The sequence below is a fragment of the Anguilla rostrata genome, chromosome 4, assembly GCF_018555375.3.
Source record: "Anguilla rostrata isolate EN2019 chromosome 4, ASM1855537v3, whole genome shotgun sequence".
Lineage (NCBI taxonomy): Eukaryota > Metazoa > Chordata > Actinopteri > Anguilliformes > Anguillidae > Anguilla > Anguilla rostrata.
Genome location: NC_057936.1, coordinates 6,584,572 through 6,607,765, shown reverse-complemented (window position 1 = coordinate 6,607,765; position 23,194 = coordinate 6,584,572). Strand labels below are relative to the sequence as shown.

Here is a 23,194-nt window from a genome sequence, read left to right as displayed (position 1 = left end):
TGTTTGATGAATGGATTGAACACACAAGGGGTTAACCCAGGGCACTTCTAAAATCAAAGCAAGACCTTGGCTTTAAGGTCAATCCGGTTAAGTTGATGCTGAAACCTGTAATTTTACGTTGTTGAATAAAAGTGCCCAGTTATATATACAATATACCAGCAACCTAACCGATTGATATATTTGATATATTCATATTTATTTTATAGTATTTAAGCTGGCAAGTTTTTTTATTATTATTTTTATTATTTTTTTTTTTTAATAATAATGTTTTGGGAATTATCTGGTGAGATGTTCAAAGAAACGTTTTTCAACCGTTAAATTTAGTTGTATTTTTTAAACAACCCTAATCAATGACGAGTTAAAGGTGAGGCATAGTCATATATGTATATATCTATACTTTTTTTTTTTTTTTTGCAGCTTCCTTGTCTTCTGTATAACAAACGCTGCCCTCTGTGGCCGGTGTATGTAACTGCGCCCCCTTCGGTGCTCCCTCCTGCAATTTCCTGGGTGTTAATGAGCGTGCCATTGACCCTGGGCAATACGGCATACACAGGTGTGTGTGTGCAGCACAGGACGCGGTGGATATGAGTCTGCATTCAGTGTGGTTACACAGCCAGGTGGGAAACCTGTAATGTCAGGTCATTTTTGTATTCCGGTCGGTATGAAGCGGCTTATCAGCTGAGGTGGGGGACACACCCAGCTCTCTTGTTCAATCATTCAGGGTATTGAGGTTTGGGCTGAGAATGCAGTCATGCGGTGTGGGAACTTGTGTACAGTGTGTGTGTGTGTGTGCGTGTGTGTGTGTGTGTGTGTGCTTGTGTGTGTATCTGCCTGGGACATCAGGGGGTCAGGGGGAGGGGGGGTGGGGAGCACGTCGATTCACGCACACTGTCTGCCGAAGCAGTTTGGATGTATTAAGCAAACACATTAATACTTCTGCGTCACAACAAATCAATTTTGTATTTTGGATAATAAATATTATGTATGTTTACAGTCAGCGGCACCTGCCCCCCCCCCAGTCCACAATCAGGGTAAATTTAGCTTTGCTTTCTAATGCTCCCCTAGATTAATTTAATCTTTTGGGGAAGGGGGGTGGGGGGGGTTTTGTTAAAAACAGAAGGAAGTGGAGCTGTGAGAGAGGCGCTGCACTGTAGCGGAAAGTGCAGGAGGGGGGTTGGGGTGGCAGGGGTCCGGGGGGGGGGGGCAGGGAGGCGGGGCTGCCCGGCCCAAGGTGGGCACAAGGGAAAGAATGAGTGTGGAGTGAAGCTGGCACGGATCTCCACCAGAGAGACCTCAGTGAGGCACGGCATTTACAAAACGGAGAGAGAGAGAGGGAGAGGGAGAGGGAGAGATGCGGGGGGGATGCTGGCAGCCCCTGTGTGTCCTGGAATGCGCCAGGGCTTGCTTTTGGGGTGGGACAGCATGACCTCAGGCTGTGGGATGGGCGGGTGTAACTCTGTACTCTCAGGGAGGGGAAGAAAAAAAAAAAAGAAAAAAAAAAAAAGACCGTTCACAACCGTGCATAGACCATGCTCTCGATGTGACCGTACTTTCTCAATTTTTCCAAATATGTAACTTACAAAAAATTTTATTCTTAAAAAAAAAAAAAAAAATTTGAAAATGAGAGAAAAACGAAAATGTACTGAAGATTTTTTTTCTTGTTGTCGTTGAATTGTTTTGTGCGTTTGCCCCGTGTTGATTAACAACACTGGCAACAACACTTGTTATTTTGATCGAGAAAATACGCGTGCGTTTTACCCTCCCTGGAGGATGAGAGAGGACGCAAACGAGGGGAATGCTGTTTCTTTAAGAGAGAGGGAGCGAGAGAGAGAAAGGGAGGGACCTCTTTGCCCTCCAGAAACCAGGAAGGGAGTTGAGTTGATCTGCTGCTGCTCGGCTAGCGCACACAGGGCTCTGAGCAGCAGACACTTACAGAGAGCGAGGGAGAGAGAGAGAGAGAGAGAGAGAGAGAGCGCGAGAGAGAGGGAGAGAGAGAGAGAGAGAGAGCTCCGGAGAGGAGGAGAGGAGGGTTGTGCTAACCCGGGAGCAGCACCACGGCGATCACAGGTGAGCCGGAGCCGTCCCCGCTGCCCCCCGCCGCTCTGCCCGTGGCCTGCCGACGGGAGGGACCAGGCAGAGGAGGAGAGGAGCAGGGGATGAGGGAGGGGGAGAGAGAGAGAGAGAGAGAGAGAGAGAGAGAGAGAGAGATGGTGGGTGGGAGGGAGGAAGGCAAGCAGGAGTTTAGGATCTTTTTTTTAAATGCTGTAAAGGAACTTCCTTTTTTTTCCCCTATTGACCCTTTTTGCGTTGCTTGTGCAAACTTTATTTTATTTGTTGGAAGCTGGAACTTTTTTTCTCTGCAGGTGTGAGTACTTGTGCGAGGGGGAGGGGAGTCGGGAGTGGGGGGGGGGGGGGGGGGGGGGGGGTGGGGAGGGAGCCGGGGGCAGTTGAGGGGAATCTGAACGAAGGCAAGGAAGCACCAAAAAAAATTGAATAGGACAAGGTACAGCGACAACCGTCGGGACTACTTTTTGGAATGGTATTTACTTTTTCGGAAGGTTCCTACTTTCAGGTGAAAAGTGAGTCGCGTTTATTTTGTGATGTTCCGGCGAATTTTTTTGATGCAGCTCTGCATTTCGCGTGGAAGGGGGGAAAAGTCTTAATTTAGGTCAGAGATCTTGAAGTGTGAGGCAAACGCAGACAGGGCCACTCCGTGTTTGGGGAGGGATTCGGAGGTCTGCCCCCAGCTCGTGCACCATGCGGGGATGAGTGTGCCTCGTACGGAGCAAGGGACTGATGGCTACTCTGTACTTTCAATACCTGGCATCCTGCTAGCAACATACTGTAGTGTATAATTTAGCCCTGGGTGCTTACGTTGGAACAGGCTTGGAGGTGGCAGGAGGGGGGGGGGGGCGGGAGGGGGTGTGTACAGGAAAAGCTGGGACTCGTAGTTTAGGACCGAGGATACGAAGCAGGTGAAATAGCATTTAGGGACTCCGTATCCCAGAGTGCCTTGCCCTTGGCCACACAGGAAAGGGAACGGCCGCCAGCCTATCCGCTCAGGGAGGTGTGGTGAGTGATGGCCCGTCGGGCCAATCGCTGTGGGGGAATGGAAGCGAGAGCCGCGGACTGAAAATACAGGGGAGGGGGGGGCTGGTAGGTGTCTGCTTCTGTGGGATCAGGCTAGGGCTTGCCTGTATGACTAGGGCTACTCGGAAGTTTCCTGTCTCTGAGGGCTCCTCGAGCGAGACAAGGGCCCTGCCCAGAGACGGAGCCAGGCAAGGAGGCAGGGCAGGCAGGGGAGGCAGCCTGGACTGGGCCCGGGGAGAGAGAGACAGAGGCAGAGAGAGTGAGAGAGAGAGAGAGAGGGGGAGAGGCATATTTCTGTCCAGCTGGTAAGAGCAAATCCCGCATATTTCTCCCCTCATTGCTCGCCACTTTTCCTTCTGTGACAGGAGTTTCAGTGACAGCAGCAAGCTGAAAAACTGAACGAGTCCCAGGAAGGAGAGAAAGGTGGAGAAAATAAATAGTGTAGCGGGGGCTCTGGTGGAAGACACTCCGGCTGACCCACTTGCAGATGATGTGAAAATGGAAAGAGCTGCGAAAGAGAGATCGCATGCTGCCGCTCGGGTCTAAGGAGAAGCCCAACTTTTTTCTTTTTTTTTGTGTGTGTGTACGTGTATTTTTTTAACCCGTTGCAAACCGGGCTAGTTTATAATAATGTGTTTACAGGGAGGGAAAGGGGGGGGGGCGGGCGTGAGATTAAATGTTATAATGTTTTTTGTTTTTTTTTTGATTAGATGAGATTAAAGCAATGATAGGAGCGACGTTGTGTCATCACTTCCCTCCGAGCCCGCCGTTAATGTGATTAATGTCATTATGACTGTTAATTATGCAATGACTTATCGGGACTGGAAATTGCTGTTTTTTCTATGGTGATGTGCATCAGTGAAGTGAGATGGATTTACATCACAGAGGAGAGTTTTAGGTGCCGTGCGGCCGATTGGTGTAATGTACAGTAGTTTCTCTCTCTCTCTCTCTCTCTCTCTCTCGCATTCGTTTGGTTTGACACAATACTGCCAGGAATGAGAACTATGTGTCGCTCAGCTTAGCTTTAGCTCCAGAAGATATTGCTAACGCGTTTTTTGGACCAAAGTCGTTTGCGGCTAGAAGAACCAGGATTAAAAAAAACACGTTCGGAAGACCGTCGCCGTGCGCGTTCGGTTCGAGGGTGCCGTCCAGGTCGGCTCTGTGTCGGAACCCTCCTTTCCTTCCTCACCTGTCCTTCCTCTTCCTCTCGGCACCTGAAGGAAAGCCCCTGCCATTCCTTTGGCCTCACCTGGAATGTTCTCTGCTCGGGCGCTTCTCGTGGGGGGAGAAGGGAACCGACTTTTTTCCTTTTAATTCGTGCGCGCCAGCATAGTTCCCCTGCCCTGCGCTTGCTCAACTTGTTTTCAGGCAGTTAGGGCGGGGGGCAGGGACTGGGGTGGGTGCGTAATGCCATTGTTGCCAACAAAAAAAAACAAAGCAAAATGGTTGTAAATCTGGTTGGGGCTCCCTGTTTCGCTGCGAGTTCTAGGAAAGGCCCTGTGCGGGGGCGTCGTGTCGACGTGCTGATTGGTCGGTCCGCCTCAGACGACCGTGACCGCAGGAGTCCGACCGGCTTCCCCATGACGTACGGCGGCCTGTTGGGGCCAATCCGGGAAGGGGAGCCGGGCGCTGGGGGCGCTGCGGGTGTGACCCCTGCGTGTGGCGCGTGTACTGTGGCGCGTGTACTTTGACGCGTGCGTGTGACGCGTGCGTGTGGCGTGTGGTGCGTGTGCTGTGATGCCTGCAAACACGCAGAGGGCCCCGGCCATCGGTTTTAACTTTAACATTTTCGGGGGGGGGGTGTCCCACGGCAACCCCAAGGGCAAGGCCTGGAAGTGTCATCGCATCGTTTTACACATTCTGACTGACGTCACCCGCCGTGTCCGCGCGGAAGACAGCGTCGGTTTTTTTTTTTTTTGGTTTTTTTTTCGAGGATCCAGGTAGAGAGATGAGCACGAGTCACAGGCGCGTCGGGGCGGCAGGTAAATCCCGAGCGCGCTCGGGGGGGGGGGGGGCGGCGGCGGCGGCGGCGGAGAGGAGAACCGCGGAACGTCGCGGAGGGTTGCAGAAGAAGGGCGAAGGGGGCGAAGAAGAAGAGAATCCCCCCTTTTCTTCGCAACCCCAGCCCTTGTGCAACTCCCTCCCCGCCACGGGCCTACGTTCGGTTGTTTTTGTTTTTCGCGTGAGGTAAGGGGTGAGGTACGGAGGTTAGGGAAGGAGGCGCAGCTCCTTCTGAAAAGTCTCGGACGACTTGCACAACCTGATCTAATTACAGGCCGAGATCCCTCGACAGGCTGTGTCGTCACCGCGTGGTTTAGCCGAAGGTAACCGGCAGGTTTGTCTTGCTACACCCCATAATTGCTTTTCTTTTCTTTTTTTTCCCCTTTTCTTTTTTTTTCAACCGAAGGGGTTTTTTCGATGCAGTCATTATCTCCTCCTCTTCTGCCGTATCGATTATGAGCGCGTTTTTGTTTGCGTTCCCTTTAAACGCGGCCCCTGAAATGTGGGTCCATTTGAGCAGCGGCGTTGTTGTTGGAACTGGTTGACCTGGAGATCAGGGTTATTTTCTGAGGGAGAGGTATGGCTAGGCTGTGTGTACATGTCCATGTACATATATATATATATATATGCCTGTGTGTGTGTGTGTGTGTGTATGTGTGACTACGTGTGCGCATGTGTGGGTGTGTGCGTGCATGTGTTAGTGTGTGCATGTGTGTCTGTGTGTATGTATGCGTGTGTGCGTGTGTCCACGTGCACATATATGTGGGTGTGTGTGTGCGCACGTGTGTGTACACGCGCGTGTGTGTGCATGTGTGCGTGTACTCGTACATGGACATATATGTGTGTGTGCATGCATGCATGTGTGTGTTTACATGTGCATGTGTGCTGTGTGTGTGTGTGCTGTGTGTGTGTGTGTGTGTGTGTGTGTGTGTGTGTGTGTGTACATGTTCATGTAGATACATACGTGCGTGTGTGCGTTTTTGCACGCACGTTGCAGAAAGGCTCCAGTATGAATTCCCAGCGAGTGGGTTATGATTTGGCCTGTCGAGCAGCAGAAGCAGAAGGGGAAGTGGGCGATGTGGTGGGCTGACGGAGGGAGTGGAGCTGGTGCGGAGTCTGAGCGCTGGTCATCTGATAACAGAAGGGGTTCTGTTACACGCCTGCCACAGACACACAGGAAGTCTTCTCCTGCTAGGGTACAGGAGGGCGAAAGAATGGCGGATCGCTCGGCTCGACGGCAGTGGGACAGGGGTGCGCGCGCGTGTGTTTGTGTTTGTGTGTGTGTGTGTGTGTTTGTGAGTGTGTTTGTGAGTGTGTGCGTGCGTGCGTGTTTGTTTGTGAGTGTGTGCGTGCGTGTGTTTGTGAGTGCGCGCGTGTGTGTTTGTGTGCGCGTGTGTGTGTGTATTTGTGAGTGTGTGCACGTGTGTGTGTGTATTTGTGAGTGTGTGCGTGTGTGTGTGCATGTGATTGTGTGTGTGTGCGCCTGTGAGTTTGTGTGTTAGCTGAGGGGGGGGGGGATGTTGTCAACACCACTTTTTTTTCACACTGTCTTTATTCACATGTGGGTTTTTTCATGGTCTCTCACTTCCTGATAGATCTCCATCTCTCTCTCTCTCAGGCAAATGTACCTGTACTGTAAAGAGGCGTTATCTCCCATGATCCCCCAGTTCCTCTGCCGCTCGCTGGTCTATGCAGCCAGTCCTGAGGCCGTTCTGCCTGTCTCAGTGCCTCCCTCTAATGAACTTCGACCCTTGGATGCCACTCATAAAAGTGGGCAACTTTGAACCAGCCGTAAAATTTTATTGACAAACACAGAAATAAGAAAGGAAAAAAAAAAAAAAGAAATAAATATTTATAACGATCCCAGCAAGGGGAAGGTGACTTCTGGGTGACGGAGAAGGACAGAAACAGAGAAGCCGTTTTTCAACTTTCTGCTCTTCCGTTTAGGAAGCCTGCGTCAGGAGTGAGGTGTGGGGGTGGGGGTGGGGTGGGGGATGGCGGGGGGGGGGGGGTTTTAGAGACCGTAAATTGGTACGGTCTCTGAGAAATGATCGGCTGGATTGTTTGCGTGCGGCCGGCGCTGGTGTTTAATTATGTTTTCGGGCCGCGCTGCTCTCCGGCAGTAATGGCAGGTTTTGGATTGCGCCACCCAATACCTCGGAGGGGCCGTGTGGGCGGAAACCGGCCTTCTGGCAGGATCCTGACGTGACCCCGGCCCCGGCGGCCCCGCCCCCCCCCCCCGTCCCGTCCCGTCCCCCCACCCACACCCCCCCCACCCCCCCCCGCCTCACCGCTCCGCTTTTATCAGTTGTTCTCTCTCTTCCTGCTCGCGCACTCTGCAGCCAGTGGGGCTTCCTACCAGCCCGGGCAGCAATGAGTCACAGGGCTTTCACAAAACCCACCATCCTTCTTGGAACTAACCACCGCCTCTTAACCCCCCCCCCCCCCCTCCCTCCACCCCCTCCGCCCTCCCCTCCCCTCCCCTCCACATCGCACTTCCTATTATCCTGCAATGTCCCCCGGGCCTTGACCTTGACCGAGCGTGTCCCCTGCCCAGATACTCCACTCCTGCGTGTGACACAGCCTGCCACAGCCACTAATCGGAGAATCAGCGAGAGAGAGAGAGAGAGAGAGAGAGAGAGTGTGTGTGTGAGAGAGAGAGAGAGAGAGAGAGAGAGTGTGTGTGTGAGAGAGAGAGAGAGAGAGAGGCATGTGTGAGTGTGTGTGAGAGAGAGAGAGAGAGAGAGAGAGAGTGTGTGTGTGTGTGAGAGAGAGAGAGAGAGAGAGAGCATGTGTAAGTGTGTGGCAAAGAGAGAGAGTGTATGTATGTGTGAGTGTGTGAGAGAGAGAGAGAGCATGTGTGAGTGTGTGGGAGAGAGAGAGAGCATGTGTGAGTGTGAGAGAGAGTGTGTGAGTGTGTGGGAAAGAGAGAGAGCATGTGTGAGTGCCTGTGTGTGAGAGAGAGAGAGTGCATGTGTGTGTGGGAGAGAGAGAGAGAGAGAGAGAGCATGTGTGTGTGACTGAGAGAGAGAGAGAGAGTGTGGGAGAGAGAGAGAGAGCATGTGTGTGTGACTGAGAGAGAGCCTGTGTGTGAGAGGAGAGAGAGAGAGAGTGTGGGAGAGAGAGAGAGTGCATGTGTGTGTGGGAGAGAGAGAGAGAGAGCATGTGTGTGTGACTGAGAGAGAGAGTGAGAGCATGGGTGTGAGAGAGAGAGAGTGCATGTGTGTGAGAGAGAGAGAGCATGTGTGTGTGACTGAGAGAGAGAGTGAGAGTGTGGGAGAGTGAGAGAGAGAGAGAGCATGTGGAGTCACGACCGGTAAGGCGACATGCTTTCACTCCTGTCCCCCCCCCGGCCCGTTCGCTCTCCCTCCCTGCGCTCGCGGCCCGCGGCCCAACGCCATTGGTCCAGCCAGCGTGGACCCGCGCACATGCTCAGATGTGACGGGCCTTTTAGTTTTTGCTCTCTTTCTTTTTTCCTGTCTTACCCTCCGACAACAAGATAAAGGCCCTCCCGTTGCGGGACAGTGACTGTGCGAGTATGCAGCGTGTGCTGTCTAAATATTAGGCGGAGCCTCAGTCGTCCTGTCCTGGTTGATGGGGTGCACCTGGCTTTGGTGCACCCCAGGTAACAAGAACCACCGCCTCTCCCTGTTCCAGGGCACCTTCTGGCAAGCAGAGACGCCTACAAGAACAAGACCAGGTTAAAATCTACTATATGGCTGGACCTAACACACGTGATCCGGCCGACCAATGGTGCGACTTCATAACTTGGCATAACTTGTAACTTCATCACTCACTCAGTTAGTCACAGACGTTTGAGTTTGTAGGGCTGGCCCCGCTGTTGCGGTCCAGCCGAAAAGCCTCTCCATAAAACTTAAGAACCAAACTGAGTTTGTGTAATTCTGTGCAGTGGCTGAGCCCTAACTGCTGTGCTTATCAGATTGCAGAACGCGGGGAGGTAGGGCCGCACTTCCTCGCTGAATTTTGCTGTTGCGTCATGACTGTGCTGTCACTGGACCGTGTTCTGTGTTCTGTGGAAATGCACGCTGTAATTCGCTGCAACAAAAACACGGAAAATAAACAGGAAAACTAATGTATCTGCAAATTTGAAATCATAACTAGACAGAGTAATTGAGAGTCATTCTAATGGGATAACCCATTTGACGCAGGGGGCTTCTTCCACACTGCGACAACTTTGCGGGGGGCGGGGGGGGGGGGGGGGGCAATGTCATTTAATGGTTAAATAACTGGGCTTGTAACCCCGAGGTTGCAGGTTCGATTCCCTGGTAGGACACTGCTGCTGTACCGTGGAGGAAGGGACTTAACCCGGTCCGCTTCAGTAAACATCCATCTGCGCAGATGGATCGTGTGCGAAATCTTTTAAGAAGTCGGCCTGGATAAGAGTGTTGTGTCTGCTGAATGCCTTTAACGCCATGGCAACCGACGCCGTTCCTGGAGACCCAACCGTCCCGCAGGTTTTCATTTCAACCACAATTTGGCGCACCTGATTCTAGCAATTAGCAGCTCAGCGAGATCCCCGTAGCCGCCGCTGAGTGAGTTTTGCTTCGTTAGGGGGGCGGAGCGAAAACCCACGGGAAGGCCGATCTCCAGGAACAGCGTCAGCCGCCGCAGATAGCGCCGTACCGCAACGTTGCGCGTTGTGGAGACGGGTCCTCGGCTCCGTCCGAAAAGCCCATCTTGATAGCGAGCGCTCGGGCCGCGGTCCGGTAGAGCGGCGGTTTGACTTGCAAAGCAGCGCCCCGGGCCCGCCCAGCCCCGCTTGGCCCCGCCCCGCCCGGCCCGGCCCGCGGGCGCGTGCGTGCACCTTGCCCTGGGGGTGCGCCCACGGCAGGCTAGGCCAGCCCTGGAACCGGGCACTGGCCTGTCACCCAGCGCCATGAATAAGTCATCAGGAATGCGAGCGCTGCCAGTAGGTGTCGGGATCAGGTTTGTTTTGCCGTGTGCTGTTTCCTCCTGCTTCTTCTTTTTTGTTTTTCTTTTTTTTTTTTTTTGCTCTTCAGGTTAAACCAGGGACTGCGTGTGCGCCATGGTAACGGGGAGGCGCAAACTTCCTGTCCACCCCCCCCCTGCCCCCGACTGTGATGTGACTTTAGGACGCAGTCAGCAGTGATGTCAAACCCCCGAGTGGGGAAATTGGGGGGGGGGTGGGGGGGTTGTAGTGGACCGCCTTCAGTTGCCGCAAATTCTCAGGTGGAGAACGGCGCTTGATTCTTCCGGGGTCCATTTTGGAGTCCATTTTGACGGCCTAGGTGACCTTCTCTTCTCTCTTTTTTTTCCTATATTCAAATGTGACGTAGATAACTGAACTGGGCCTGGCCCTGCCTGTCAGGCATGGTGGGTAAAGGGACAGGGAAGTGATAGGAAATGAGCAGCCAGGCTCTGGTGTCCAGCGCACTGGTGAAAAAGAGGAAGGGCTTACTCATCCCTGATGTGAACATTACACTGAACACAAAGCTTTTGGGGAGGGGGGTTGGGGGGGGGGGGCGTGGTTAGGGGAAAAGGAAGTCAGCCATGCGTGAAGTTTATAGGTTTGCTTTGAGTGTTTCGGGGACTCCTTGGGTAGAACCGTGGCTTCAACTGAGGTGACAACAAAGACCTCACGTAGGTTTTCGTGTACACTGTGGTGGGACACGATGAAGGGCAGTAGTTGTAAGAGTCAGTTGTGTTTCATTTTTGAAACGGTCTCCAAACGAAGAACTCCCCCTCCCCCCCCCCTCCTTCCCCAACTACAAATTTTTATTAAAATTTATAATTTGACATTTGACGTCACTCTCTGAAGCGCCGTTTTTGAAAATGAATCTTTATTTGGCCTTCGCCGTTGTGTGCGATGAGGCCTCTGGGCTTTGTGGATAGGTGGAGCTGGCAGTGTGTGCCGAGCAGGTGGAGATGGCCGGGGGGGCTTGATCTGAAGGAATGCTATTTGGATAAAATTCCCCCTGTCTTTCCCCCCACCGGTGACAGATGGAGGTGGGGGGAGGGGGGGGTTTTGGGTTGGAGGAGGTTTGTGTATTTTTGTGTTTTTGTGTGTGTGTGTGTGTGTGTGTGTGTGTGTCTGCAGACAAATTGAGGCGATTGGCTTTCCAGACCCCCCCCCCCACCGGCTGCAGTCGATTATTTTAATCTCCCCCCACACGTGAGCAAGAGGACAGCCTTTCCCGAAACTTGGCACGGAAGGCAGGGGTGGGGTAACCGGCTCAGACCGGATTGACAACCTCCCTTTTTAATACCCTTCCCTCCGAGCGTGTCCTCCCCCCCCCCTCTGCTCCTCCTCCTCCAGTGGGGTTTTTCCACTGGCTGTGTCTGGGGCAGGCAGCCCCTGCCCCCCCCAGGTCCCCCCCCTCCAGTCCCCCCCCACCACCACCAATACCACCATCATTACTACCACTACCACCAACACTCCAACCCCTACTGAGCGTGCTCAGTGCCGTCCGTACCAGACTGCGCCTGGCCCTGTTGCACACTCCCCAAACCCCCCCCCCCCCCCCCCCTACCAGACAGGTGCACCCCTGCGTTTCGACAGCGCCAGATAGCCGGGCGGTGGGTTTGGCATTCTCAGTTTCACCGTGGCCTCTTTTAAAGCGCGTGTATCGCCTGGCGTTCCAGCAGCCAGCGTGCTGATTGGCCGACACCAGTTTCTGCAGTGAAGGGTACTGGGAGACTTGGATGCAGGGCACTATGACATCACACCATAGCCCTGCTTCAGCCCCCTTTGGACCTCAGGCTTAGCGTCACATTGGCTTTGGCAAAGCCTGAGCTGAAGTGTGCAAAGGTGGTGTTGTGGATTCCTGCGGGATGGGATCGACTACGGCCGGCCAGGGGTTCGAGAATAAGGTACCGGTGACGGGGTGAAAGGGTGGGGGGGTTGGGGTTTCGGGGTTATCGCTATGGTGAAGCGGAATTGTTTATTTCGCCAGGCGGGGTTCACGCGGGCAAAATTCGATCCCGCGCTCGTGCGCCTCCGAACTGGGACAGGGGGCAGCGCGAGAAACGCCTGTCCAAACTTTGGCATTAGCAAAGGCAACCCGCTCGATGGGCATTAGCGGAGATAAACGGGGAGGTGTTGAGTGGATAATGATGACAGACAGCGCGGGGGGGTGGCGGTGGGGAGGGGGGGGGCTGTTAGCGCCCGCTGAAGCGGTCGCGATTCCCGCTGTTCGCCCCGGCCCAGAAAAAAGTCATTTCGCGGGCGTACTCGAGAGCCGCGGCTGGAGTGTTGTCGCGGGCTCGGGGTGGTAATTACTTTAATGTCCCCGCCGTTCAATTGCTTTCAATCAAAAAAAAAAAAAAAAAAGATGTCACAGAAGTACTGCGACGTACATGAACTGTGCCGTTCTCGTCAAACTCAGGTTCCTTCCGCCCCCCCCCTCCCCCCCTTGAGATTAACATCTTTCGCACTTAGGGACGGGCAAAGAAATAATAATTTTTTTTTTTTCTTACGAAATAGAAATGACTTGCCAGACTCATTTTAGAGGAACAGCCCACTGACAACAGTGGAGCAGCGGGTGGCCTTGCAAGTGACGCAGGGGCCAACAAAAAAAAGGAGAGCTACCTGTGTTATGAGCGAAATATATAAAGTAAATATATAATATATATAAATATATATTTCAAGTATCTGTATTCGAAATTCTGTCCATCCTGGATGAGCCTGAGGAATATTTTAAAAGAAGCGTCGCTCTTCAGTCAAGCAGCTGGACTCATGTCAAGTTTAACCCAGCATAGCTGAGGAACATTGGGTTAGGGTCAGGGATAGGTAATCCTAACCCCCAACTCCTGTGATACCAACAGTTGTACCCTGAGGGTACACCAATAATAATAACAATAATATGTTTTATGTATATGGCGCCTTTCTCAGCGCCAAGGTCGTTTAACTATACCTTCAAAAAGCCATTTGCTACGTGAAGTGCAATGTTCTCAACCTCCATCTTGCACCTGCTCCGCCTCAGCCGGGGTCAGTGCTCAAACCCTTTTCCTGTGCGCTAATGTACGCCACTCTGAGTAAGAGCACCGGCTGAATGCCTGCGCATAAACGCGGGCGGAAATGCGCATTTCAGACCCGCGCGCGTATCTGAAACGGTGCCAGTCTCCGATCATGTGACCGTTTGACATCGTTTTGTTTGCACGGTGGCGCGGTGGGCGGTACGGTTCGCCCCGCAGCGAAGAAGGCTCCTCGGGTTTGAATCCCCCGGGTCTGGGCCTTTTTGGAGTTTTGGAGCGCCCTGCTGCTGCAGCCGGGCCTGCGTGGGTGTCCTCCCATAGCCCGGAGACATTGCAGGCGTTAACGGGGCGTTGCATGTTGAAGAGCATGTGTGCTCAGTCAACCTACCCTGAATAAATATATACAAAGGTCAGGGAAGTATGTGTAAATGGTAAATGGACTGCATTTATATAGCGCTTTTATTCAAAGCGCTTTACAATTGATGCCTCTCACTCACCCATTCACACACACACACACTCACACACCAACGGTGTCAGGCTGCCATGCAAGGTACCAGTCAGCTCGTTTGGGAGCAATTAGGGGTGAGGTGTCTTGCTCAGGGGACACTTCGACACGCCCAGGGCTGGGGATCGAACCGGCAACCCTCCGACCCTCCGACCGACAACCTCTTACCTCCTGAGCTATGTCACCCATGTATATGTATGTGTATTTTTTAAAGTTGCGTCTCCATGCAGCTGGACTGCGAAACTGAGTCACCCAGAGTTTTTTGAGGATTACTGTGTTCACCTCCCCTGCCTGGCTAACACACAGACCTCCCCCCTCTCCTCTCCACCCCCCTCTCCCCCCCCCCCCCCATTTTTTTTTTACAGACAGGCAGACAGACGGACGGCAGGACGGACACGCGGGCGGCGGCTGCGATCGGCGGCTCGGCGGCAGGCTGGTGGAAGATGTCGTCGGGGGCCGGCGGGAGGGGCGGGAGGCGGGGCCGGGCCGGGACGGTGGCGGGGGGGGCCGGGGCCGGGGCGGGGGCGGGCGGCGCCGGCGCGGCGGAGGAGGGCCCGCTGGGCATCCCGTTCCCGGAGCACAGCGCGGACGTGCTGGGGGGCCTGAACGCGCAGCGGCAGAGCGGCCAGCTGTGCGACGTGCTCCTGGTGGCGGGCGAGCGGGAGTTCCCCGCCCACCGCTCCGTGCTGGCCTCCTGCAGCTCCTACTTCCACCGGCTCTTCACCTCCGGCGTCGCCGCCGACCGCCAGAGCGTCTACGCGCTGGACTTCGTGCGCGCCGAGGCGCTGGACGCCCTGCTGGACTTCGCCTACACCGCCACGCTCACCGTCAGCCACGCCAGCGTGCGGGGCGTCCTGAGCGCCGCCAGCCTGCTGGAGATCCCCCCCGTACGGGACGTCTGTGCCCACCTGCTGGACACCAAAGTGCTCTCCCCGCCGGTACACTGCGTCCCCCTGCTGTTATACAGACGCACCGCACATACACATATACACACACACACACACACACACACACACTGCACATACACACACACACACACACACACACACACACACACAACACACACACACACACACACACACACACAAACACACATACATATACACACACACACACACACACACACACACATACATAACTCACACACACACCCCACACACACACACACACACACATATACACACACACACACACACACACATACACACACACACACAAACACACACACACACCACGACACACACACACACACACAACACACAACACACCACATCATACACTATAACATCACACACACACACGTACACACACACACATACACACTACCACACACTACACACACACACACACACACAACAGACACTACACCACATAAACACACACACATACACACATACACATATACACACACACACATACACACACACACAGACACACACACTTTCTAGTTAATCTCACACTGTCATCTAAGTAACACTACTAACACCAGAATAGTCACTTCCAAACTGTCACTTCGCTAGGGTTGCCAGATTTAGAATAGTTGGTGAAAACGAGACACCACGCAACCCATAAAGGCGGACTCTGCTGACTGTGGGGGGGGGAGGGCAGGGGAGGACAGGGGGCGAGGTGGTGTGTCAGCCCGGGTTGGAAGGGGTCTGTCACAGACCACAATCACAAATCAGGGTGGGGGGGGAGGCGGGGGGGGAGGAGAATAACTTGAATGCCGGACAAATCATTTGAAAGCCTGTACAAAGGTTTCGCAAACCGGACATTCCAGTCCAAAGCTCTCCACTAACATCACAGCCACCATCTCAGTGTGTTTATGACAACCTGTCACCACATTAATGCCACTACGACAATTACACTTTAATCTAATACTGTCGTCATTGCTAACATTGCTAACAACATCTCAGCCATGCTCATGCTGTCATTATGTTAACATCGCTAACACCATCACATCTACGCTCATACTGTCATTATGCTAACATCACTAACAGCATCACATCTATGCTCATACTGTGATTATGCTAACATCGCTAACACCATCACATCTACGCTCATACTGTCATTATGCTAACATCGCTAACGCCATCACATCTACGCTCATACTGTCATTATGTTAACATTGCTAACAACATCACAGCCATGCTCATACTGTGATTATGCTAACATTGCTAACGCCATCACATCTATGCTCATACTGTCATTATGCTAACATCGCTAACACCATCACATCTGGCTCATACTGTCATTATGCTAACATCGCTAACGCCATCACATCTACGCTCATACTGTCATTATGCTAACATCACTAACAGCATCACATCTATGCCCATACTGTGATTATGCTAACATCGCTAACACCATCACATCTACGCTCATACTGTCATTATGCTAACATCGCTAACGCCATCACATCTACGCTCATACTGTCATTATGCTAACATCGCTAACGCCATCACATCTACGCTCATACTGTCATTATGCTAACATCGCTAACGCCATCACATCTATGCTCATACTGTCATTATGCTAACATCACTAACAGCATCACATCTATGCTCATACTGTGATTATGCTAACATCGCTAACGGCATCACAGCCATGCTCATACTTTTAACAGCTCTGCCCCCCATCACGTTCTCACTCTTCTGCCGTCACCTGACTGTACTTTCACTTTTCCTCTTGGCACTGTCTGGATTAGTTCCTTCAAAGCACACAAAAGCAGTTCCAACTGCCAGGCCGCACTGGCTAACAGTAAAAGCAGGTACACTGAGCTATTTTAACCACCAGAGGTGGGGGAAAGTCCAGGGGTCATAAAAAGTAAGAGTTCTGCCATGTTTTGCTTCCACTCAGCCCAGCTGATTTTGCTGATTAGTTCTACCTCCTGGTTGAAGAATCACGCTAATTAACAAATCCAGGTGATTGGAACAAAACACTGGAGAGGGCTTTTTTTTTTTAACTTTCTGAACCTGGATTTTACGCCTCTGTTAATTGCTTCCAAAATCCTTTTTGATGCGTGGCCTCAGTGTTCTTGCCGATCAAAAGGCGCTAGAATAGAGAGCTGCAGAGAGAAGGAAGCAGAAGGGTTGTGTACGTGTGAAGGCGGCGCGTTGTTGATTTCGGCGCGCGTGGGCTGGAGAGGGGGTGTAACTCTGTCCTGCCTGCCCCCCCCCCCCCCCCGCAGGTGGGTAGCGAGCGAGGAGAGGAGGAGGAGGAAGACGAAGAGCGCACAAAGGGAGGAGGAGGAGGAGGGGAGCAGGGGAACCGGCAGCGGGCTCGAGAGTACCTGGAGCTTTTTCAGAAGGGGGGTCCCTGGGGCAGCAGCTGCAGCACACCCGAGCTCAGGGACGTACCCCCACACACGCACTTTAACCAACGCAACGGCGCCCCCGGCAACGGGACCCCCCCCGCCGGCCCCCCGGGGTACGCCCCGGCGCAGCCGCCCCCGGAGGAGGACGAGGAGGAGGACGAGGACGGGGACGGGGACGGGGACGGGACGCGGGACCTCCTGGCCTGGGCCCGGGACAACGGGGGCCTGCCCCTGCACCCCTTCTACGCCCCCTCCCAGAACGGACACTACTACCTCCAGCCGGACGCCGAGCAGGAGCAGGAGCTGGAGCTGGAGCGGGAGCGGGAGCAGGGGCCCGGGCGGGGCCGGGACCCCGACGGGAGGTCGGCCAGCGCCCTGCTGCAGCGCATGATGGACTCCATCGAGCGGCAGAAGGAGCGGGAGATGGCGGGGGAGGAGGCGCCGGAGGGGGAGGACCCGGAGGTGGAGTTTTACTTGAATTACTTTAACAGCGCGCAGCACGAGGACGTGGCCTCCGTGGCCTCCGTCACCTCCGCCGCCGCCGCCGCCGCCGCCGTCGGCCCGGGGCTGCTGCCGCTCTGGGCCGCCGCCGCCGCCGCTCGAGGCTCCGGGTCGGCGGGCGGCGGGGGCGGGGGCGGCGGCGGAGGCGGGGGCGGGGAGAAGAAGATGCGCTCCAAGGCCTTCCAGAAGTGCCCCATCTGCTCCAAGGTGATCCAGGGGGCGGGGAAGCTGCCCCGGCACATCCGCACGCACACCGGCGAGAAGCCCTACGAGTGCGCCATCTGCAAAGTGCGCTTCACCAGGTGAGCTCAGGGGGGCGCCGTCGAGCAGGGCGGAGGGGAGGGGGGGGTCGAGGGGCCGTCGGGGCGCGGTAATGACCTAATCTCCCGCTCCTCGGAGTGCCGTTAAGAGTTACCCCGGAGGGAGCCAATCATCAGAAACGCCAATTTCGGGATTTGTAATTCGCATACCGGGTAATGGCCGCAATTCATTCGAACCTGGTGCTAAACAATCCCGGGCCTTGGAAAAGTGCCCTGTTCAGCAAATGGAACGACTTGCATTGAAAAGAAAATCAATTTAATGGTGTCTAATCTTAATGCAACACGCTGTTTACAATATTTTATTCTCCCTGCTCCATGCTGTGAGAGGCACCAAAATGTGAGCTGGGGGGATGGGGCGGGGAGCGGGGGGTGTTTCCAGTATTACTCCTTTTGAGTGTGCGTGTGTGTGTGTCTGTGTGTGTGTGCGTGTGTGCGTACGTGCGTGTGTGTGCGTGTGTGTGCCTTTCATTTGAATGGGCTTTTACATTTTTTTACCAGTGCTCCTAATCAGACATGCAATGCCTGATAATTGTCTTTGTAGAAGGTCAGGCTGCAGTAGGCTTGTCCCAGGTTTTTATGGAGTCAGACCACATGACAAAGTCCTGGAGTTACAGTGCGGAGGTCTTATAAAAGTGGGCTGCAGCTCAGCCATTATCTGGGCTGAGGGCAGCCATAAAGCGCTCGCGTCTGGTGGGTGGGGGGGTGGGCGGGTGCAGCGGGCCTCCGCCCTATCTGCATGCATGCAGTAATTTAAAGCGGTGTCCCGGGCAACAGCGTCACTGCCCACTGCCTGTCTGTGTGTGTGTGTGTGTGTGTGCGTGTATGTGTGTGTGTGTGTTTGTGTGTGTGTGTGTGCGTGTGTGTGTGTATGTGTGTATGTGTGTGTGTGTGTGTGTGTGTGTTGTGTGTGTGTGTGTGTGTGTGTGTGTGTGTGTGTGTGTGTGTGTGTGTGTGTGTGTGCCTCTCGCCTAACAGAGCCAGGGTGTGTACTGTCAGAGCAGCGAGGCTGGGCCTGTCGTCTGCATTGTTTCCTTTGTGTTACCGCTGCTGAACCCCCCTTCACCTCCTCCTTCACCTCCTCCTCCTTCACTTTCCCCTTCACCTCCTTTTCCTTCACTTTCCCCTTCACCTCCTCCTTCACCTCCTCCTCCTTCACTTTCCCCTTCACCTCCTCCTTCACCTCCTCCTCCTTCACTTTCCTCTTCACCTCCTCCTCCTTCACCTCCTCCTCCTTCACTTTCCTCTTCACCTCCTCTTCCTTTACTTTCCCCTTCACCTCCTCCTTCACCTCCTCCTCCTTCACTTTCCCTTTCACCTCCTCCTCCTTCACCTCCCCTTCACCTCGTACTCCTTCACTTTCCTCTTCACCACCTCCTTTACGTTCTCCTTTGCCCCCTTCCCCTCTCCTTCTCCTCCTCCTCCAGATCATCCTCTAATGCATTAGGGAGGAGGGACATGCCGTTGGAAACGGACACAAGCTGAAAATGCCCCCGTGTACCCCGTCTGCGAGAGGGACGGTCTGAATGTGAGGTCTAAATGCAGCAGTCCGGGGGAAGGGGGCATTGTAATCTTAATCCTATTTGATCAGGGTTAAGAGTGCACCTTGCACTGTAATAAATCACTCCTGTCCTTTAAATAATTCACCTCTGTCAGTGCACCACTTTGTGCCCAGGCCCTGTGTGCCCTGATAGGACAGAGGCACCCCTGGCTGCTCTGTCACCTTAGCTACCACGGTTTGTTTAACTGCACTCTGCCCTGGCCCCGGCGGGGGGCGAGGCATGGGGAGGGGGGGGGGGGCGGAGGTTAGATAAGGTTAGGCCTACAGAACAGGTTTGTCAAACTTCACGGTTGTGGAGCACGGAGCGGGTCTCTCTGTTAGATGCAGTGACGCCTGGGTTTATCTCAAAACATTGCTAACAGTCACTCATTTTCCTGTTAAGGTTTTTTTATTTAATTTTTGCTTTTTTGAAGGAGAAGACAGTTTGTCGTCCTGGTGTGTTTTTTTTCCTCTTTATTCAGACAGGGGGAGAGCAGAGAGGGTTACAGATGGAGGCGGGATCTCGGTGCAGAGGGTGCCATGGCAGGGAACTGAACCTTGGGGGGGGGGCTGGGGGGGTCAGGGGGGTGGAAGGGTGGAGGGGAGGATTCGTATATGGTTCGAGAATGGGCTCACGCCTAGAATTTAATGCTGCCTGCGTGTTAATGATAAAAAAAACTACACTTTATCTGGAACCAGATTTTTTTTTAAAGGAGTTACTCTCATAGGATTACCTCTCCGCTGCAAATACTTCATTTGTGATGTCGTTTCCTATCAAATATTTGGCGTCGTTATTCTCATGTTACAAATCGATGTACAGCACTCTGTTCCTTTATGCAAGCGTGGACGTTTCCCCCGAGCGATCGATCGGAAACGCGCGGCGGCGGGGGCTCGGATCCCTCGACGATCTTGCTGACGTTCGTAGGGGGGCCGGGGATTCTGGGAACATCTCTCAGCAGTTTATGAAGGTTCGCCGTCTCACACATTCAGCCCAGACGCGCCGTTTCCTGGCAAAAAGCACGTAAGCTGTTTGCGCGTGCCCGTGTGGTGCTGCCCTCGCGTACGATATTTTAGAAATTTTAATCGTCTCGTTTGATAGAGCATAATTTTGATATCGACTGCATGTGCAGCGCTGTGAGTCGAGTGGACAAATGCTTTAGCAAAGTGAAAAAAACAACGTGCTGTGAATCAGGATAAAGTGCAATATTATTTCGATCTGAATAAGTGAAAGTGACATTATCGTCAAAAGGCATTGTTCACTTTCTGTTTTTTTTTTTTTTAAACTGTTATTACAGTTTCAGTGTATGTTTCCATTGGCCAAGACAGATCGTTTTTTTCTGTGCAATAAAGGATATTCACACATTTAGAAAAGTTTCTGACAATCTGCCAGCTTTACAATAGCAGATATGGGGGCATTCTGGGGTTTGTGGTCTAAACCGAGAAAACACCCTACAAGCAACTCCAACAAGCAGCTTGTACAATGGCATTGTGTTTCCTGGGGCTGCGCGTATGAACAGATTAATTTTTATACCATTTATTCACAAGTATAAACACACATTTCAGTTTTTTATATGGAGCACGTGGTTCTTTCCTTGGGGGCAGCAGTTTGAAGTTGCACGTGTTACGGAAAATAGCTGACAACTAAAAAAAATAATATAAAATGCTATTTTTGAAGAATAATCACGTAATATAGGTACCTCTGGTGGCATAACATTTCCCCAGCAAGCTGCTTTGGACTTGTTGCTCCTATTTTCAGTCTGTTTTTTAGATACATAGAAATAAAATTGTTCTATTTGTTTTATTTTTTTGCTGTACTTACGTACAGAACAGAAGGTCTTTTGTGGGACAGTGTGAACATAATTGCTGAGATATGTTCTTGAATGGAACCGTTGGGAAAAAAAAAAAAATTTTTTTTTTTTTTTTTACATAAACCAGCAGTCATAATGACACTGCACTGGTGCACTCATTCGCCTAGTTTCACTCCAGTCACCCCAATGCTAATGGGTGCATATACTTATGAGACTTAATTACTCAGCTGTTTGCCAGAGAACTGCCGCCATCGTCGACCGGTTGACCTTGCTGGTTGGACGTACACGTCCGAAGTGACCCTCCAGACACCCTGTGGTGCACCTGTTCCCTAAACAGTGTGTGCAGAGGGCAGACTTGTCTCTGCAGAGCTTGAAGTAAATGAGCTGTAATGTCCGTTTCAATCTCTTGCCTTTCTTTCCTTCGAGCTTACAGAAGCGCAAGTGTGTGTGTGTGTGTGTGTGTGTGGACATGTATTACTAACTTTGTGAGAACCAAATGTCCCGACAAGGATAGAAAGATGAAGAAAATTACGCAAGGTGGGGACCTTTTGCTGGTCCCCACAAGTTCAAGGGGCTGTTTTAGGGTTAGGACTTAGGGTTAGGGTTAGAATTAGGTTAAGGTTAGGGTTAAGGTTAGGCATGTAGTGGTTGGGGTTAGGGTTAGAGGTTACGGAATGAATGTAGTGAATGGGAAGTCCTTGCAAGTATAGCAATAAATTCTTGGGTGTGTGTATGTGTGTGCGTGTGTACGGATGTGTGCACGCGTGCCTGTGTGCGTGTGTGTTTACAAAACTATCAATTTAGGTTTTATAGTTACGATAGTTACAAGTACCTTTATATATAATGTGTTGCAGTATAGCTTTATACATACATGGTATTATATCTTGTCTTTTACTGTATTTCCCCAAAGACTGAATTATGTTGAACACAACAAGCAGGATACAGGCCCTACATTTTCACACGAGCTCTCTGGGAGGGGAGGCAGAATGAAACACGTTGCTGACAACCTGCGTTTGAATCTTTCCCTGCAGAGGAATTATGTAAAGAATAAACCACAAATAGATCTGTTGTCTTATAAAAAGAAATCGCAAGGGGGTGGTTCAATGCACACTGTAGTCACTGTAAAAAATGTGGCTGGACGTAATAGCTGTTTACTGATCACACGTTATACACTATATATGTGTGTGTGTGTGTGTGTGTGTGTGTGTGTACATTTGTACTTGTACATCTATTAGGGCTTGTATTAGAAGGTATGCAATTTACTCCATTAGCTAGTTGTCTGCAGCCTTTCTAAGTCCGAGGACTGGATGCCCTGCGAAGATGACTTTTGTTTACAAAAATGATAGCCGATGATTAGTGTCCGAGCCAGATGCTGTTAAGTGAGCCATGTTACATTCCTAAGCAAATGTTGGCTAGCAGTTCATATCGCGGTCCTTGTTTGGCCAGGCAGTAAGCAGCTAATAAATAATTCAAGCTTGTTTCAGACTCGATTTTGGACAAGCAAGTCAATCTGGTCCAAAGATGTGTATAGTTCCACAATGTAAACATACTCTTCCAAAAGAAAAAAGAAGAAAAAAAAATCACTCTTTGGAGTACACCAGACACAAAATGGTTTAGCTGCTGAAAATGGCAGTTTACTTCTTCGGGCCGCACTTAGGTATTACAAAAGTGACTTTATGAGCAAACCCGCCACATAGGGGATTTCGTGCCAGTTAAACCGCAGACAAGTGCGGATCAACAGCGAAAAGAGCGAGAGGAATTGAAAGTACCTCGGCCGGGTCTGAGACCAGTCTCTACTGGGTGACCTTCTAATGAGATATTGTTTCCGAGGTAGGCCGAGTAGAAGCGGCCAATTTTTTTTGCTCACCCTTTCAGCCCCTGGATGTTCGTTGTCTGTTTTTTTCCGCAGAAAATGAACACCGCCGAAATTAAAATAAGTCTGCATTGTTTTATTGCTTATAGGTAAAGATATTTAAAATAATTTCAATAAAAGCTACATTAAAAAAAAATATTTTATTATTTTAGTTGTGGTCCTCTTGCGCAGTAATGCAAAATGCATGAGAACCTAAATTGCTCCTTAACTAGCTGCGCTCAGTGCAGCTGCTGATTCAGCTATTCTACGACAGCTATTCTGCTACAGCTGGGTTTTCACACAGAGAAAAG

At 52.1% G+C, this 23,194-nt stretch overlaps 1 protein-coding gene across 1 annotated transcript in view; it reads left to right on the top strand.

Annotated features, from left to right (window-relative positions):
• Positions 1-1,873: 1,873 nt before the first annotated feature.
• Positions 1,874-23,194, top strand: part of zbtb7a (zinc finger and BTB domain containing 7a) — a 33,777-nt gene continuing 12,456 nt past the window's right edge. The window contains exons 1-3 of the mRNA XM_064330311.1: positions 1,874-2,067; positions 13,918-14,490; positions 16,740-17,668. Coding sequence (XP_064186381.1) covers positions 13,996-14,490; positions 16,740-17,668 — 1,424 coding nt within the window. The 5' untranslated portion in view covers positions 1,874-2,067; positions 13,918-13,995. The remainder of the gene's footprint in view (positions 2,068-13,917; positions 14,491-16,739; positions 17,669-23,194) is intronic.